General features: G+C 35.5%; 2 protein-coding genes across 2 annotated transcripts in view; one reads left to right on the top strand and one right to left on the bottom strand.

The window, feature by feature from the left end:
- The window catches only part of LOC145245584 (uncharacterized), a 1,593-nt gene extending 777 nt beyond the window's left edge, over positions 1-816 (bottom strand). Inside the window, exon 1 of the mRNA XM_080107160.1 lies at positions 1-816. This exon is cut by the window's left edge and continues 777 nt beyond it. Coding sequence (XP_079963286.1) covers positions 1-816 — 816 coding nt within the window.
- Positions 1-17,627, top strand: part of LOC145246148 (uncharacterized) — a 22,905-nt gene extending 5,278 nt beyond the window's left edge. The window contains exons 2-3 of the mRNA XM_080107996.1: positions 4,000-4,134; positions 17,393-17,627. Coding sequence (XP_079964122.1) covers positions 4,000-4,134; positions 17,393-17,484 — 227 coding nt within the window. The 3' untranslated portion in view covers positions 17,485-17,627. The remainder of the gene's footprint in view (positions 1-3,999; positions 4,135-17,392) is intronic.
- Positions 17,628-18,136: the final 509 nt, after the last annotated feature.

Here is an 18,136-nt window from a genome sequence, read left to right as displayed (position 1 = left end):
CCACGGGAACATAGAATCCACGGGAACATAGAATCCCCGGAGACATAGAATCCACGGGAACATAGAATCCCCGGAGACATAGAATCCCCGGAGACATAGAATCCACGGAGACATAGAATCCCCGGAGACATAGAATCCACGGGGACATAGAATCCACGGGAACATAGAATCCCCGGAGACATAGAATCCACGGGAACATAGAATCCCCGGAGACATAGAATCCCCGGAGACATAGAATCCACGGAGACATAGAATCCCCGGAGACATAGAATCCCCGGAGACATAGAATCCACGGGGACATAGAATCCACGGGAACATAGAATCCACGGGAACATAGAATCCCCGGAGACATAGAATCCACGGAGACATAGAATCCCCGGAGACATAGAATCCCCGGAGACATAGAATCCACGGAGACATAGAATCCCCGGAGACATAGAATCCCCGGAGACATAGAATCCACGGGAACATAGAATCCACGGGAACATAGAATCCCCGGAGACATAGAATCCACGAGAACATAGAATCCACGGAGACATAGAATCCCCGGAGACATAGAATCCACGGAGACATAGAATCCCCGGAGACATAGAATCCACGGGGACATAGAATCCACGGGAACATAGAATCCACGGGAACATAGAATCCCCGGAGACATAGAATCCCCGGAGACATAGAATCCACGGGGACATAGAATCCACGGGAACATAGAATCCCCGGAGACATAGAATCCACGGGGACATAGAATCCCCGGGGATAGATATCAACAGAACTGACCGACATTTCAGAATGATTGGATGAATGTTCTGACGTCATCTGTGCCAATAAAATAGAGACAGCCAGACAATGAAAAGGAAAGCGGCGACTACAGGCAGGACAAGCGGTCACATTATCTCTCTGCCAATTTTGCACAAACATGTCACATCACGATCCCTCGATGCTGTCAATGTTGTCACTGGAAAACAAACATTGTTGCTTGCCATTCATTTCTTGTTACGTGTTATTTAAAAGTACAAGAGACTTTGTTTTGTGGGAGGTGCGACTAATTGTACGGATTTCAAACAATCCCCAATTAGTGATCCAACCAATTTTATAAATAACGCAACAGTGATACCAAATTACATCTGTGAGTCCGAAGGTGACTTTTCAAGCCAGCAGCTGATTTGCACTGTCTGACACATATGTGACAAAATCAAATATTGAAACAGGGTTCACTGAATCTGTTTGCAATCAAATGCTTCTGTGGTGCAGCAGATATCTTGCATTTCTTTGAACAGCAAGTGTTTTCCATTTGACATGAAAGTTTTCTGTTCTATTTGTCAACAGCATGTGATTTTTATTTTTTTTTGTGGTTGGTGTAAGCAGTTTTGGAGAGGAGTATCCGATCACAAATTTCACATTTCCAACTGTTTACTTTATTAGGTTAAACCGACACATTAATTTTCCTAAGATTTCTCTTGAACTCAGCATGTTCGATTCTTTCTTTTTTTCAAAAACTTCAGTTCTATTTCTAATTCCATTCTTTCATTCCTTTCTCCATTCAAGCCAACATTTTGCTAGTGTTTCCCAGTTCTGAACAGATATCTTAAAGGCTTTAAGATTGTCTTTTATGCAATTCTTGAAATGCTTTGGTGGACTGTGTTGAGGACGTTTTCCAGTCTTAAGCTCACCATAAAACAACTGCTTAAGTAGCGTCACATTCTCCATCCGAACAACATAACCGGCCAGCATAACTGGTTCCCCATGACCATCGCTTCAATGTTTAAACATTCAGTTCTTTTTAGTATGTCTGCGTCAGGTGTCAGTGACTTACACTTTATATTCAGAAATCGCCTGGGGCATTTCTAATGGAATCTCTCAAGTTTCTTTAAGTGCCGACATTCTGATGAGTAAAGTAAAGCAAAAAGTGCACAGGTTGAGTAAATATTCAGCTCTTTTGACTTGTTGTTCTCGTGTTCTCCATCATTTTGCTGTTTTAATGTTTAATTGTAAGACAGCTTCCTATTCCAGTAGTTTCTCTCCAAGAACTGTCGATTGTTTTCCTCGTTGGACTTTTCAAATCCTGTCTTTGCAATAATCAGCTTTCGTTATTGTTATCTCCTTACATCAAATAGCTTCATACCTTGTCTCGAGTGATTTCCATAAAATTCGTCATTACCATCCTCCTTCTCATCATCGTTGTCATCATCATCATCATCGTAATCGTTATCTTCGTTATCATCATTATTGTCATTGTCGTCATCGCCGTCATTATGGTCATCATAATCATCGTGCTCATCATCATCATCATCATCATCAACAACAACATCGGCATTGCCATCATCATCATCATCATCATCATGGTAAAATCATCATCATCAGCATCGTCATCATCGTCGTCGTCATCATCATCGGCATTGCTATCATCATCATCATCATCGTCATGGTTAAATCATCATCATCATCATCGTCGTCGTCGTCATCATCGCCATTATTTTAACATCCATTTTACATGCTTGCATGTGTTGGATGCTTTATAGAAATTGTCTTTCAAGCTAATCTATATCCCTGGCCCTTTTTCTCTCAAATTCATTCTCATTAATACTTCTTTTACCTTACTCTATGAACTGACCTTGCTATCTCAACTGTTCTACATTTACTAATCGAAGAATTCTCATCTTTTTTTAAAATGTGGCCATAACATCAAAGTCTCCTGTTCTGCACATATCTCTCTATACTGTCTATATTCAATCTCCCACTAAGATCATCAGATCTAGGTCTGACTTTAAGATCCACATCGTATCATTCCCATATCATTTCTCTCCATGCAACGCATATCCTCAACCCTCACTGTCCAGGTTTCACTTCCAACCATCGTCACACTGCATTCACATGTTTGATCTTCCTTTATGTCAAAAATGGTAATGCACTGCTGGTTAGTAATGACAGGTTTAATTTATAAGTAATTTGTATCTAGAAATTTATCGGTAATTTGTCTGCATATATTTATAGGTAATTTGTATATATTAATTGATAGGTAATTTGTATATATTAATTTATAGGTAATTTGTATATATTAATTTGTAGGTAATTTGTATGTATTAATTCATTGGTAATTTGTATATATTAATTTATAGGTAATTTGTATGTATTAATTTGTAGGTAATTTGTATGTATTAATTTTAGGTAATTTGTATATATTAATTTGTAGGTAATTTGTATGTATTAATTCATAGGTAATTTGTATATATTAATTCATAGGTAATTTGTATATATTAATTTTAGGTAATTTGTATATATTAATTTGTAGGTAATTTGTATGTATTAATTTATAGGTAATTTATATATATATTTATAGGTAATTTGTATGTATTAATTTATAGGTAATTTGTATGTATTAATTTATAGGTAATTTGTATATATTAATTTATAGATAATTTGTCTGAATACATTTATAGGTGTTTGTATGTATTAATTTATAAGTAATTTTATATATTAATTCATAGGTAATTTGTATATATTAATTTATAGGTAATTTGTATATATTAATTTATAGGTAATTTGTATATATTAATTCATAGGTAATTTGTATATATTAATTTATAGGTAATTTGTATATATTAATTCATAGGTAATTTGTATATATTAATTTTAGGTAATTTGTGTATATAAATTTATAGGTAATTTGTATCTATAAATTTATCGGTAATTTGTATGCATTAATTTATAGGTAATTTGTATATATTAATTCATAGGTAATTTGTACATATTAATTCATAAGTAATTTGTATATATTGATTCATAAGTAATTTGTATATATTAATTTATAGGTAATTTGTATGTATTAATTTGTAGGTAATTTGTATATATTAATTCATAGGTAATTTGTATGTATTAATTTGTAGGTAATTTGTATATATTAATTTATAGGTAATTTGTATGTATTAATTTGTAGGTAATTTATATCATCATTTTATTCGTGTCACTAAATATTTATATAAATATTTACATTTTTTCCAGTGTATGAAGCTAGGCCTGGCCCAGTTCAGCCCTACGGGTTCTGCCTAGAAGTTTGCAACCTTAACAATTTGGGATGTCCAGATGGTTATACATGCCAGAGTAATGGATGTGGTCATTATTGTCTCAAACCAAAACGTGAGTTACGCCGTTTTAGTTTGATCCACAGTATTTGGTACATTATTTTGTTTTTTTTTAGTATTTCTCAAGAAATATCAAGTTCATTTGAATGAAATTTACACTCAATATTTGAACAGATATTATCTATTTAAAAATAAAACGGAAATAAAGATATACTTATTTCACAAATATTTATCAACAAAAATCAAAATACTCATATGCAAAATTATTTAACACACTATCAATTTTCATTCTTAAATAGTCATTTCATCTTGTTACACTACTTTCTACAATACTTTCAACCAATCAGAAGTTTCATTTTTAAGTAGTCATTTTTATCTTGCTACAATATTTCACCCAATCAGAAGGCATCTCAGGGTTTGGGCTCCTTATAGGTCAGTTGATAACAGCTCTCAGACACTGTGCAGGTTGCCTCTTTCATTACTGTTTTAAAATGGTTAAAACAAAGGAATTGATTAATGATATGCGCCAGGAAATCATACCGAGGTATAAAGATGGAAAGGGGTACAGGAAAATAGCTTCAGAACTAAATTTGGTGGTGAGTACAGTCATGGTTGTCGTGATAAATTGGAAAAGGACGGGTGGTAATACTAAACATTACTCAAGAAATCATAAAACACTTAAATTAAATTATGTTACTGCTTGTTACATTGATCGTAACGTGAAGAAAGAAGCATTTTTGTTACATTGCTCGTAACATGGAGAAAGAACCATTTCTGACTCGTTCAGAAATTCAGAAGGATTTGCAGAAAGCAGATATTGAAGTAAGCAAGGACACAATCAAAAGATCATTGAATCGTACAGGTCTATTTTTGAGATCGCTGAGAAAGACTCCATTGTTGAGTCCTAGACACGTGAAAGATTGTTTGAAATTTGTTTTATAAATATCAATGTGAATCGGATGACTTCTAGAACAAAGTTATTTGGTCAGATAAAACTAAAATTGAGCGTTTCGGAAAGAAACATGCGCACCCGTGTATGGAGAAAAAAAAAAGGACACAAAATTTAAATCATCTAATACCATTTCCACTGTAAAATCTGGAGGTGGAAATGTGATGAATTGGGGCTGCTTTTCTACAAATGGCGTTTGAGGAATTGTAAACAGAGAAAGGAAAATGAATGCAACAAAATACATGAAGATTTTGTCAACGCATCTGTTTAAGAGCGCCGCAGATTTAGGATTGGGCCGTGATTTTTATCTTCTAGACAATCTTCAATTCAAGACAATGATCCCAAGCACAAAGCTAAAATTACTATTAAATAGTTTAAGGATAATGGGATTAGTGTTCTGCAGTGACCTACGCAGTCACCCAACCTAAATACCATCGAAAATTTGTGGAAAGCTTTGAAGTTAATGGTGCGTGCAAGAGATCCCAAGAATATCAAGGAATTGAAGGAAGTTTGCAAAGAAGAATGATTGAAACTACCAGCAAGTGCTTCTAAGAAACTAGTATGCAGTTATGGAAAGCATTTGGAGGCTGTGAGGCAAAACAAAGAATGTACAACTAAATATTAATAAATGTGTTAAATACTTTTGCATCTGGGTAATTTGATTTTTCGTTAATAAATATTTGTCAACTAGTATATATTATTTTCCCTCTTATTTTTAGATAAATAATATCTGTTCAAAAATTGAATGTAAATTTCATTCAAATTAACTCAATATTTTTTGAGAAATATGAAAAAGACAATGTACGAAATGCTTCTGCTGTCCACTGTATTACAGCGATCACTAATCGCATACAAAACTCGTTCAAGAAGGATAATTTTAACGACGTTAATTTTTTGCAGGAGGTGTCACTATCTTCCCATATACAGCGCCTGGTATTCCCAAATGGTCGCCCATCTGGTACTGAGCAAACTAAATGTTGTTTAACGTCAGTGATCTATTGATAACTAGTGTATCAATGTAATTATGCTGTATATTCCCGAGAAACTTCTGCCTCCAAGAAAAGCCAGCTGAACCTGTCCAAAGTTTTGAAGTCGATTTCTCTTCAAGAGCAGAGCCAGTAACTTATCAAGGCTTAGGGGCCATTCAAGAATAAGGGTTACAGAGTCTGTCGGTTTGATGTTTAATGCCACCAAATGAAGATTAGAAACAATCATAGAATGGACAAATGATTTCTTAAGAGGAATTGATTATCCAAAAAGACGACTCAAACAAGTATTGGTTTACATTAGACTTGAAGATGACCTTGATGTAGTCAGCAAAGAAGCAAAATATTGGTATTTTGTTCGACAGATGTTATGCTCTAGGATAGAAACTTTATGAAAGTTCCGTTTAGTCGACGAGTTAAGGGGTTTTAACTTGCTCCTTTCTTTCTTTTAAATTTATTAAATTCCATTAAAACATATTTTTTGTATAAAAAAATATTTCTATTTGTGTAACGTGGCTGTTACGCTAAAACCTTGTTCGTTACAATTCAAACCTCTCTCAGACTCCCACAGCGTCCGGCACTGTCGCAAAGGAACAAACAAACAAAAATAAATAAATCCGACTCGGCTTTTCTTTCTGTTTTAGCAAAAGGCATTTATTACCATTAATTTCTAAACATTGTCTGCTTCTTATTTTCTCTAACTTTTCATTTTTCACAAAACCCCGCCATCTCAACACCAGCTTAAAAGGTCTCTCGCTACACTATGGGGGCCACATGCCTATCTTCTCTGGTAGCATTTTTCTTTCTGCTTCACTACACTGTAGACAGCCATTTCTCGTCTTCGATTATACGCGTCCATCTTTTTCAGCTGCATTCTTTTTTCTCCCCACCATGTGGTGTCCTTTTTTTTCTTTTTCTTGTCACACAAGCCCACACACACACTCCCTAATTTGCATATGCGCATTTTTTAGGCTACTGCTGCTAATATCCTCACAAGCTAGATATCTTACAGCTCCTGCTGATATTTTCCCACGTGCTCATAAGCGCTCTGTTACATTTGGCATAGAGAGAAAGAAAAGAAAATCCTCTGCTGTGGTTTGAGCTTTATGGTGAAAGGGCGGGATTTTGCTGCTTGTCAGATTAGTTGAGGGCTTTTATGAGTTTGCCAGAGCACATTTCATTAAAGTACTCGGAAAACAGGCACAAAGATGCAACATTGTGGCGATGAGACAGGGGTTAGTGTTTGGTTGACAGTGTGTAACTTTTTCTTTTTTCTTGGACTCTGCCTAAGAGTGAAAAACTAGTCGGTGGTGGATCAGCAACTGATGGTCTTGTAGAGACACAAGATACTAGCAGGTATGAATAATTTTCTAGCATGGGAGAGAGAGAGCCCACCTTATTTGCAGCAGCCTTGGCAATGTCTTCAATGTATTTGTTTCAATTAATGGCCTATGTTAACTATTGACCTGGGCAACGTCGAGAAGAAAAAAATCGGATGGATTGCACACGCAATATTAAATTCACTTGTAAGAATTGTTTAAATTATTGAGATATTCCGTTAAAAGATTGTTTAACGGAATATCCCAATATTTAATAAACGCATTGCCAATTTTGACTTGGATCGCCTCAGATGTAAAGAATGATGGATGCGTCTTTTAACACCCCAGGATCATGCGGGCGCTGCATTATTTAATGACGCGTGTCTTGGGCAAGAAGAGTCTGGTGACACCCATCCCTATCAAGGCTCCGAACATACAGCACCTAGTATTACCCAATTGTCACCCATTTTAGTATTGGCCAGGCTCAATGTCGCTTAACTTCTGTGATCCAACGAGAACCGGTGTGTCAACGTGATTATGGCCTACATCAAAAAACGGTAATTGTCCTAAATTCCAATCAAAAACAAAGAAATGTTTGCATTCCAGAGAATTGAAAATTGTGAAAACGCAATACCAGAAAAAAAACAAAAAACAAACAACAGAATTGATATATATCTTAGTGGGGGATGCCCTTTTCTCTACCCTGCAACCTCTCTCCCACAGAAGAGACGTTGCGAGCCTATCCTTGTTTTATCGTTATTTCCATGGCAGGTGCTCGTCTGAACTCCAATCTCTGATCCCCCCCCTCGCCAATCTTTCATGTAAAACACCCGTCTAGCCGAATCCACTGTGAAAAATTTCCCTCACTCTTTATCTGTGCCTAAATCAAAACGTGGATTCCATGAACAAAGCTTCTTTCTTAGAACTGCACGCCTGTGGAACTCTGTTCCGTCTGCCTGCTTCCCACCGGACTACAACTTGGATGTCTTCAAGTCCAATGTTAACAAATTCCTAATGAACCGCCCCCTTAAGTAAACACTTCATCAAATCTCCACAGAACGTAATGTACTTGCAATAACCCTTATCCCTGAGTGGCTTCCGGGCCTTGATAAGTGGTGATCACTGTGCAAAATATATATATATATATATATACTAGAAAGCTGATTGGCTAACTAAAATCTCAATAGAAGGTGCATGTATAAAAAGGACAGACAACCACAAAATTCGCGCATAAGCCTGAAGAATCCTAGAGTGGATGAAACACGGAATATTCAGTGTAGCTTAATCGGCATATATATTTTATAACTAACTAACTAGCTCTACCTACGTATTGAGCACTTTTGAAGTAAATACTTAAAGTTTACGCATAAATTTATACTTTCGTATATTAATTTTATGTGAGTAAATGAAGTAGTTATATATATATATATATATACTGTTTTTTTTTGTTTTTTTTATATTGCGTTTTTGCAATTTTCAATTTTGAATATGAATACCAATACATAATTATGAATTATAAAAAATAAAAAATTATGAATTAATAAATTTTTATTTTTTTTATGTATTGATATTCATATTAAAAACCTTTTTTTGTATTTATTTAATAAGAAAATACAAATTTGTTATACATGGATCGTGGAATTGCATTCATCTGCAAAAGATCTAGCCTTTTAAACATTCATTTTAATTAATTCCCTCTAAGTTTGTTTTCGGTTTTCTTATGGGATGATCGACTTTAGTTAACTGTTACGTGTTATTACATTCATGCAGATATTCTACATGATTTATACTTGCGTAATATTTGCCTAGAAAGTTTATAGTAAATACAAACCTCTTTCTATATATATTTATGTATGTGTGTATATATTTATTTTAAAAAAACTTGCCCACCAAACTCCTCCGTCAGTTTTTTATATACAGACATGAAACTTCATATATAGGGTATTCGAACCCATGCGAAACTTTATCGAACGAAAATCGGTACAAAAGTGTGACAATTACAGAAATGAAATTTGCTAGATGAAGGTCGAACGACGCCATGCGTAATGTAGTAGTTATTGGTTCATGTTTTAATTTTTAGCCTTGCAGCAAACATGTCTTCCTAGCTCAGTCATTAAAAAAAATAAATCGTAAGCTAAACGTTTTGGTTTCGATTCTCGGTAGTGGCGCACAAGTCATTTTTTTTAAACTTTTGAAATCATTACTATATATTGGGTCCAGTATAATATGATACGAGATTTGCATTAATCAAAATATCATATTTAGGCGTATTTTACGACCGGGCAATGCCGGACAGCCTGTTAATATATAAAGTAATGGTAATGTTGAACAGTTCCATAGAATGCTACATTCCCGCTCACTGAGGAAAGAGAAGAGAGAGAAAACGGAGGCCATCCATTTCCATCGGTCACTTTTTTTCTCTTTTTCTGAGCAAACTGTTCACGCATGCTGCGTTTTTGAAAACTTTCTTGTGTGTTCCGAAATTGGAACCACCTAGGACTACACTTATATACCGGTGAACACTTCGGTCTTCATTGTGTTATAATATAGACGTGACAAAAGACATTTTACACAAGCACAAAAGACGGCTATATGACATTTATTCATAAATGGTGTCAAACAGTTTGGGCGAAAATAAGAACAAGGCACAATTTCATTAAAGTACTTTTTTTTTTTTTTGTATTATGCTGTATTCGAAAGAATGGCAACAAGTCGATTTATAAAAATATAAATCAGCTTTATTGGTGACGTTGAGTTTGATCAGAGAAAGGATAGGTGTATCAGAATTTTTGTAGGAATTTTTGACACCTCTAACACGAAACTGCAAATAAAATATAAAAAACTCGTAATTTCTCTTTTAAAGGTGGGTTGTTTATTTTCTTTATGGATTATACTTCCAAAATAAACTATTAAAGTTGTTTTAAAAGTAATAGAAATATATTTTTTATTTTTTAAAAAATAGTAATGAAATTAATTGAATGTTACGAGTTCAGTATTTTTCAATTTTTAAACTTTAAAAATCTATCAAAATTTTTTTATTGATTCTATTTTTACGATATTTTCAGGGTCAATGTGAAATTTTATGCTCTTTCCAATAGACCGAATATAATATTTTAGACAAACGCTTTTTTTTAATGCACGCCCTCCCCCCATTTTCAAATGTCTATTAAAAAGTAAATAATTAATTTACTCACCAAAGGTTTATATATCACAAATTGAAGATAAAAGATCAATAAATAATAGATTCAAATTTAAAACAAAAAAGTAATGTTTTTTAGAAATTTACCTGTAAAGTCCGAAGTTTTATCTTTTCAAAAAAAAAAAAAAAAAACACGTTGTTTGTTTATTTATTTATTTTAAATTTTTTTAATGAAACCTTGGTCCTTGCTCCTTTAATTGAAAAAAAATTAGGGCTTGAATTACATTTTTCGAGGAGTTATAAGCTTCGAAAGAGAGCAGGTGGAATTATTCAATAATTTTCACGAAATTTCTGACAGTGCTAGAGAAAGGATGCTGGGTTGGTAGGAGGAAGGCGTGCATGCAGGAATTCACTGAACTCTCTTTCTCGGCCTCTGCCTATCAAAACAAAACTTGCTTGTTATGTAATCGCTTTTGTACTTTGACAGCTGACCTCTTTTTCTTCTGACAATCGAGTCCAACCGAGGTCGCCGAGATATATTAATAACATTACAATAACATTATAGGTTTTGTCAGATAATGGACTTCTGTTTGAATTTGACATCTGTTATGAAAATCATCAAATAAAAAAAAATAGAAAAAATGTTCCTATGGTCATCAACAAATTCTCTCTTAAAAAATTTTTGTGGCGTGGAAAACAACAAAATAAATTCTTCAAATAAAAGAAAATTACAAACCTTTCACTAAAATTATCATTTGTTATTGTGTTTTTTTTTTATACACTTGTTTTATCTTTTTGTTTTTGTTAACAGCATTTTAGTATCTTGAGTTGCCTCCCTTTTGAATTATCTCCCTTCAACTCGTTAATGAATGATCTTCTTATGATGACGTCATATTTGAATGGATTGGCCTTAATGTTAATAATATATCTCGGCGGCCTCGGTCCAACCCCTATGGCTGTCAGCTTCATTCTCATTATTTTTAAATGGCCTTTCAGAATTTCTAATTATTATTTTTGTTTTGAGTTTGCTGGACGTCGCTGCATTAAACATCTTTTTCTTTCTTTTTTTTTTCGATACACACGACCTTGATTATTTAACACATTTACTCCACTCGTGTTTAATGTTGGTCGACATTGAGTTCGAAAGAGTGTCTCGCACTAGCCGTATCTTTTTTTTTTTTTTTTTTTTTTTGCATTTTTACCCCAAACAAGGCACATTGCCACTTTTGTGTAGGGGGCTACTATCAGGGGCAGCAACTACTTGGGCACTATGTTGGGCAGCAAGATATCGGTTCATGTTACACTTGAACTTCTGCATGTCAGTACAGTTAGGGAAGCAGGGACCTGGAATGTAATTCCAGAGTCTAGCGGTCCTGGGGAAGAAACCACTGGAGTAGAAAGATCTTTTACATCTAGGGATCTCTACTGTGTGCGGGTGGGATTTAGCTGCCTGTCGGGTTTGTCGAGGGTGTCTACGTCTTGGGGGCACAAGTGTCTGCAGTTCGTCAGAGCATTCACCATTAAAATACTTGTAGAACAGGCAGAGGGATGCAACGTTTCATCGATGGGACAGAGGCTGAAGCTTAGATGCCAGTTCAGGGTCTATCAAATTGGCGACTCTCTTTTGAACCTTGTCTAGGAGCGAGAGACTAGCAGCAGATGCACCAGCCCAAATGTGACAACAATACTCCATACATAGGCGAATGGTGGCCTTATAGAGGTACAGGATACTTTCAGGTGTCAGTAGTTTTCTAGCACGGTAGAGAGAGCCCACCTTCCTTGCAGCAGCCCTGGCAATGTTTTCAATATAATTGTTCCAACTCATGTTTCCTGTGAACGTTAGGCCAAGAAGTTTGAAAGATGTACTCTCAGACAGGGAGTCACTGGCCATTGCTATTGGTGGCAGAGAAGGTTTCTTGTAGTTATTGAAGGAAACCAGTTTAGTTTTGGCAGCATTGAATGTGACCATCCATTTATGTCCCCATTCCACTACAGATTGGAGGTCATCCTCTAGTGTTTTTTGCATTTCTTTAGTTATGTGTTCATTTGTTTTCTTGTCATGCCTGTTATAGAGTGTGGTGTCATCAGCATATATACCCATTTCATAGGCAGTTTTGTCGGGGAGGTCATTAATAAATATTAGGAACAATAGAGGCCCAAGGATAGACCCCTGAGGCACTCCCGCATTTATATCACACTGTTTAGATGTACGACCGTCGAGGACAACCTGGATTTTTCTCTTATCTAAGAAGGATTTAATTATGTTAAGTATTCTACCAGTGATACCGTATGATTTAATTTTCCTGAGGAGACCCTCATGCCATACCCTGTCAAAAGCCTTAGATATATCTAGAGCACCACATTCACTGAACATTTAACAAAGGCAGCCAACCAAACCACACCTGCAATTCATAGTTATATTCTAAACAGGGATCCCTTATCACATACGCATCATGATCGTCTTTCACAGGGAATTCTCTGCAAGTTCTCTCGGCGCAGCGGGATCTCGTTGGTCGGTTGGTCAGTGTCGATTTCACTTTCGGGTTGATATGCCATGTCACGCTGGAAGTGAATAGTTTCATGCACAGAAAAAAAGACAAACTCAGATATCTCTATTCTACGAGTTAATTCAAGTCAAATTTACAAAATATGATGCAAACTTCTATACAAATTGTCCAGTTGTAGAGTTCTTACAAAACACACTATTGAATCAAATTAGATTTAGTACTCTCCGTTTTTGTGGTAGCGACAGACGGGTGGAAAGGGGTGTGTCAACGACTCTTTGGTTAGTGTTAGATTCGCTCAAAACTCAGTTTCAACTCCCTGATTTCGGCGTGGCATTTGCTGATATACAAGGTACAAGGGTAGAGTAGGTGCTCTCTAGACCAATCGCCAACCAGTACGTCATGCCAGGGGAATTCCCGATTCCCTGCATGTGTGCTGGTGATTCTGCGAACACTCGTAGTTTCGGTTCCCATGAACAGAGAGGTTAACCCTCGTGACCCCTCGGCTGGCCCCAGAAATGAAATTATATTCGATATGTTCTCAAAACGACATCAAATTATTACTTTTCCACTAAACACTAAAATGTATATGTCGGTTTTACAAAAACATAATAGCATTCATAACTTAACTCTTCCTTTCAGCAAGGTCGGCCGCCACTGCCCGTGCACACAATAATGCTTAAGAATTAACACGGCAGTAATTGTCTGTATTTTTGAGATGAGGTTTTTTCATTTATTGAGATTGTCGGACTGACTTCCTCATCTTGGTTGTTATAGTCACAACGTTTCGGCCGTTTCGGCCGTTTTGCCCTCCGGCCTTCATCAGGTGTTTTGTATCGTCCTAGTGACATATGGCCGAGTGGTCCTAGACGTTGTATCAAAGTTTACAGTTACCCAAAGGTGTTGAGTTCAATCCTGAACGAAGGCAGTGAAAAGTAAAATTCAAAACAGAGAATAAGCAACTATGTCCCAGAGCTTAGCTGGAGTCCGAAAACGGTAACCCCGTAATAATAATAAAGGGTTGGGTTCGAGACTCCTAACAAACGGTTCTCCAGTTCGATACAAAACACCTGATGAAGGCCGGAGGGCAAAACGGCCGAAACGTTGGGACTATAACAACCAAGATGAGGAAGTCAGTCCGACAATCTCAATAAATTAACACGGCATTCTTCAGTGTTAGTCTCCCACCAATGGGGAGCATTCTTCAGTCTTAGTCTCCCACCAATGGGGAGCTCTGCCGCTCTCGGCGGCAGTCATGCCACATAAGAACTCATCACTATGACAAGAAAATATTCTTTTCATTGTTTTGACTCTCGAGTATATATCCGACACAGACAGTTAATCAACTAAGAACCATATCATTCTATATAAAAACATATTAAAAAAGATATTAACTAATATATATACTCGAGAATCAAAATAATAAAAAGAATATTCTCTTATCATAGCCTTACTCATCACTGCCGCAGTTTAATGAAATGAAGAATATAACCCTCCCCCATCTGCTTATTAGTATTTTATTCTTAAAGGTAGACTAAGAACTAAATATATTTTCTTATTTTGTATAATGTTTTTTCATAACTGTCAACTTTTTTCATAATTGTCAACTTTTTTCATAATTGTCAACTTTTTTCATAACTGTCAACTTTTTTCATAACTGTCAACTTTTTTCATAATTGTCAACTTTTTTCGTAATTGTCAACTTTTTTCATAATTGTCAACTTTTTTCATAACTGTCAACTTTTTTCATAACTGTCAACTTTTTTCATAATTGTCAACTTTTTTCATAACTGTCAACTTTTTTCGTAATTGTCAACTTTTTTCATAACTGTCAACTTTTTTCATAATTGTCAACTTTTTTCATAACTGTCAACTTTTTTCATAACTGTCAACTTTTTTCATAACTGTCAACTTTTTTCATAACTGTCAACTTTTTTCATAATTGTCAACTCTAAATAAATATGTTAACCATATTTTATGTTTTTCGTTCTAATGGAATATATATTTAGTATATGAGCTGGGAATTATAACAAAGTATATTCGAACATTCGATGCCTCCGTTCAGTCTTGAAAGATGAATGATAGCCCCTGTAGGGGCAGCTGCGCGTGAAATTGTGAGGCAACCACACCTCTCCTGAATCGGCAGTTTGAGTCCAGTGGGAAGAAGTCCAGGACGACTGGAAACAATGCCAAGATAAGCGGAGAGCACATACAGTGTGTGGAAATCTCAAATGGTCACTTATTTTAGTACTGACCGGGTTCAACGTTGCTTAACTTCGGTGATCCAGCGGGAACCAGTGTGTCAACGTGATTATGCCGTATCGAACATTAGCAGGCTTAGAAGCTTATGGCATGGAAATCAATTCAAACAAAACAAAATCGATGACAAATAGTAACAATGGAACCCTAACCCTGACGTCACTGCCAACGGTGAAAAGCTTGAAACCGTGACGAATTTCAAATACCTTGGAGCAATAGTTTCAGATGAGGGGTTCAAACCTGAAGTATTAGCCAGATTGCAATGACAGCTGCAACACTAGATAAGTTGAACATCATTTGGAATTTAGATATTTTAAACTTTTCTTATCAATTAATATTTTGTTTTTTATCACATATCTTATCCAACAACTATGTTTATTTACGTTACTATATTATATATTTTTTAACACATGTGAAATATTAAAACTGTTAAACTATTTTCTGTTGCACATTCACATTTTTGAAACTGTTAAAACTGTAAAAAAAAATGTGAAACGTTCAATGTTCTTTTTTTTATTTCTGTAAATAAATATATATTTTAAATATCTAAATAGTTTGACAATACATATAACATTAACTTAAATAACCATAGTTATTTGAAAAGATATGCGATTAAAAAATAAAAACGAATAATTGATACAAAAAAGAAATTTTGCATACAGGGTGACCCCCCCCCCCCGAAAAAAAAAACGGGCCCCGACTCTAATTTGGGCCCCGTTTCTTAATGTTTTGTCCGAATGAAATGAAACTTTGGTCATAACTAGTTTATTATATTAAAAACATCACATCAAAACACAAGGGTTGTTTTTCTCCGTTCTACAGCATATGTTCTAGATGGCCTCCATTTAGCTATTGTTTTGTGGGGTTTTTTGGAGGGGGGGGGGGGTCACCCTGTATTTTTATATATTTTATCCATTTTGAAGTAGCGGAAGTATTGTATCCATTTTGCGCTTCCATACCTTAACTGAGAGACACGGACGCCACCTATCGGCGTGTGTGAAAGACTCCCGTTTTATACACAATTACCTTTATATCAGACCCAGGATCTTTTTTCAAAACAATTGTGTCCATTCCAGTATCACTTCCCTCCTTCTTCACCCTACATGACTATTTTGTCGGGTATCAAACTAGGCTTGAGCTATTACTTTATTATTATTTCACTCACTAGGAGTTCTCCCACAGGTCATCATTAGAGATTGCTCACTGACAACAACTGCTCATGTTTCTTGGAACCTGAGTGACAACAAGTCTCTCCAGATTTCCAGTACTCTCTACCTCTTTCGATAACCTTTGCAAATTTATTTGTGTTATCGCAATAGTCGTTTACCATTGACTTCTTACTGGCATTGACCATTAGTCTTCATTGGAATTTGGGTGGCAATAAGCCTCCCCAAGGTTCCAGTCTCTGGTGAAAGTCTGGTTAGTGCTTTCTCTCCTCGGTCTTTCCATTCTCTTTGATCATTCACAACTATTTGGTGTGGTGCCAGTCGATGTCGGCACCACATTTTAATTTTGGGGGCAGGGGGTAATCAATATTATTATTATTATTATTATTATTATTATTACTATTAAATATTTTAGCCCATTAAAAAATGGGCTTAAGTTATAGACCCTTGACTTAGAAAGAGTGCTTTATGTCAAATTGATGGTTGAATACGTTTAAATTTGTGCTCATTTTTGATTTAAATACTAATCCCTATTAATCCTTTGCCGTGCATCCAACGGGTAATGCAATAGTTAGTTCGTTGTACCTTATCATAAAAAAGGTCCATACAAAATTTCAGTCAGATCAGTCCAATAGTTTCCAAGAAAACTTCTAGGATGAATGTAGTATGGTGGTTACTAATACCGATCAATCCCTATAAATGTTTAATTATACATCAAACAAATACCATAATATTTAGTTTGCTGCACCTTATTATAACAAAGGTCCATACAAAATTTTAGGCAGATCGGTCCAGTAGTTTCTGCAAAACGTGGACCTGATAGACTGGCAGACAAAGAGAAATATAACATAGATGATGATTATTATTATTATTATTATTATTATTATTATTATTATTATTATTATTATTACTGTTGTTCTTGCTGCTGTTGTTGTTGTTATTGTTGTATTTGACGAAGTTTTTTTTTTAATAATGTATTTAATCATTTCAGCCACAAGATGTTCTCCATTTATCTGTGGCGTCCCATGTGAAAATGGCTACCGTCAAGACAGCGATGGTTGTCTTCTATGTGAATGTCATTAAAAAATAAAATTTTTAAAAAGCGGGAAAACGTGAAGAAAAAGAAAGGTTTGACAACTTCAAAATATTTCATCATTGTAACAAGATAATGGAAATAATCGAATAAATAAAGGAGTTTGAAGAAAATATTAATGACTTGTTTTTGTTTGGGAGGGGAGCGGGGAAGGTGGTGTGTGAATCATCTTCTTCTATAATCTGTAATATAAAGGGCAAAAATCTGTTTAAATGCATGTATGTATGTATGTCTGCCTAAACTTTCGACAAAGGTGATGGATTTTCACGAGATCGGTATCATTTTGAAGTCGGTCCTTCGGATGACAAATATCAAAACTTGGCCAAAAACATTAACTCCTTCATTCTCAACTGGACACTTTTGTACAGGGAGAGGTCACTTTTTTGCAAGTCATTCAACCCTTGCTTCCACGACGTCGTATAAAAAGCGTTATTTCGACCGCCTGTGACGTCACAACCACGGTGGGAACATCGGTAAGACAATTTTTTTTTTTTTTACCTCTTTTTCATCTGGCGTGATACAGGTTCGAGCCTACTTACTACTTCTATTTTTTTTTTTATGCTCAACCAACACCCTTACACACAACTGCACTTTCTTTTCTGCCTTCGCGTCACGGGTTCAAGCCTGCCTGCCTACTGTAAC

The sequence above is a fragment of the Euprymna scolopes genome, chromosome 23, assembly GCF_053919585.1.
Source record: "Euprymna scolopes isolate OS-2025 chromosome 23, ASM5391958v1, whole genome shotgun sequence".
NCBI classification, from domain to species: domain Eukaryota; kingdom Metazoa; phylum Mollusca; class Cephalopoda; order Sepiida; family Sepiolidae; genus Euprymna; species Euprymna scolopes.
This window is presented reverse-complemented; position numbering and strand designations above follow the sequence as displayed.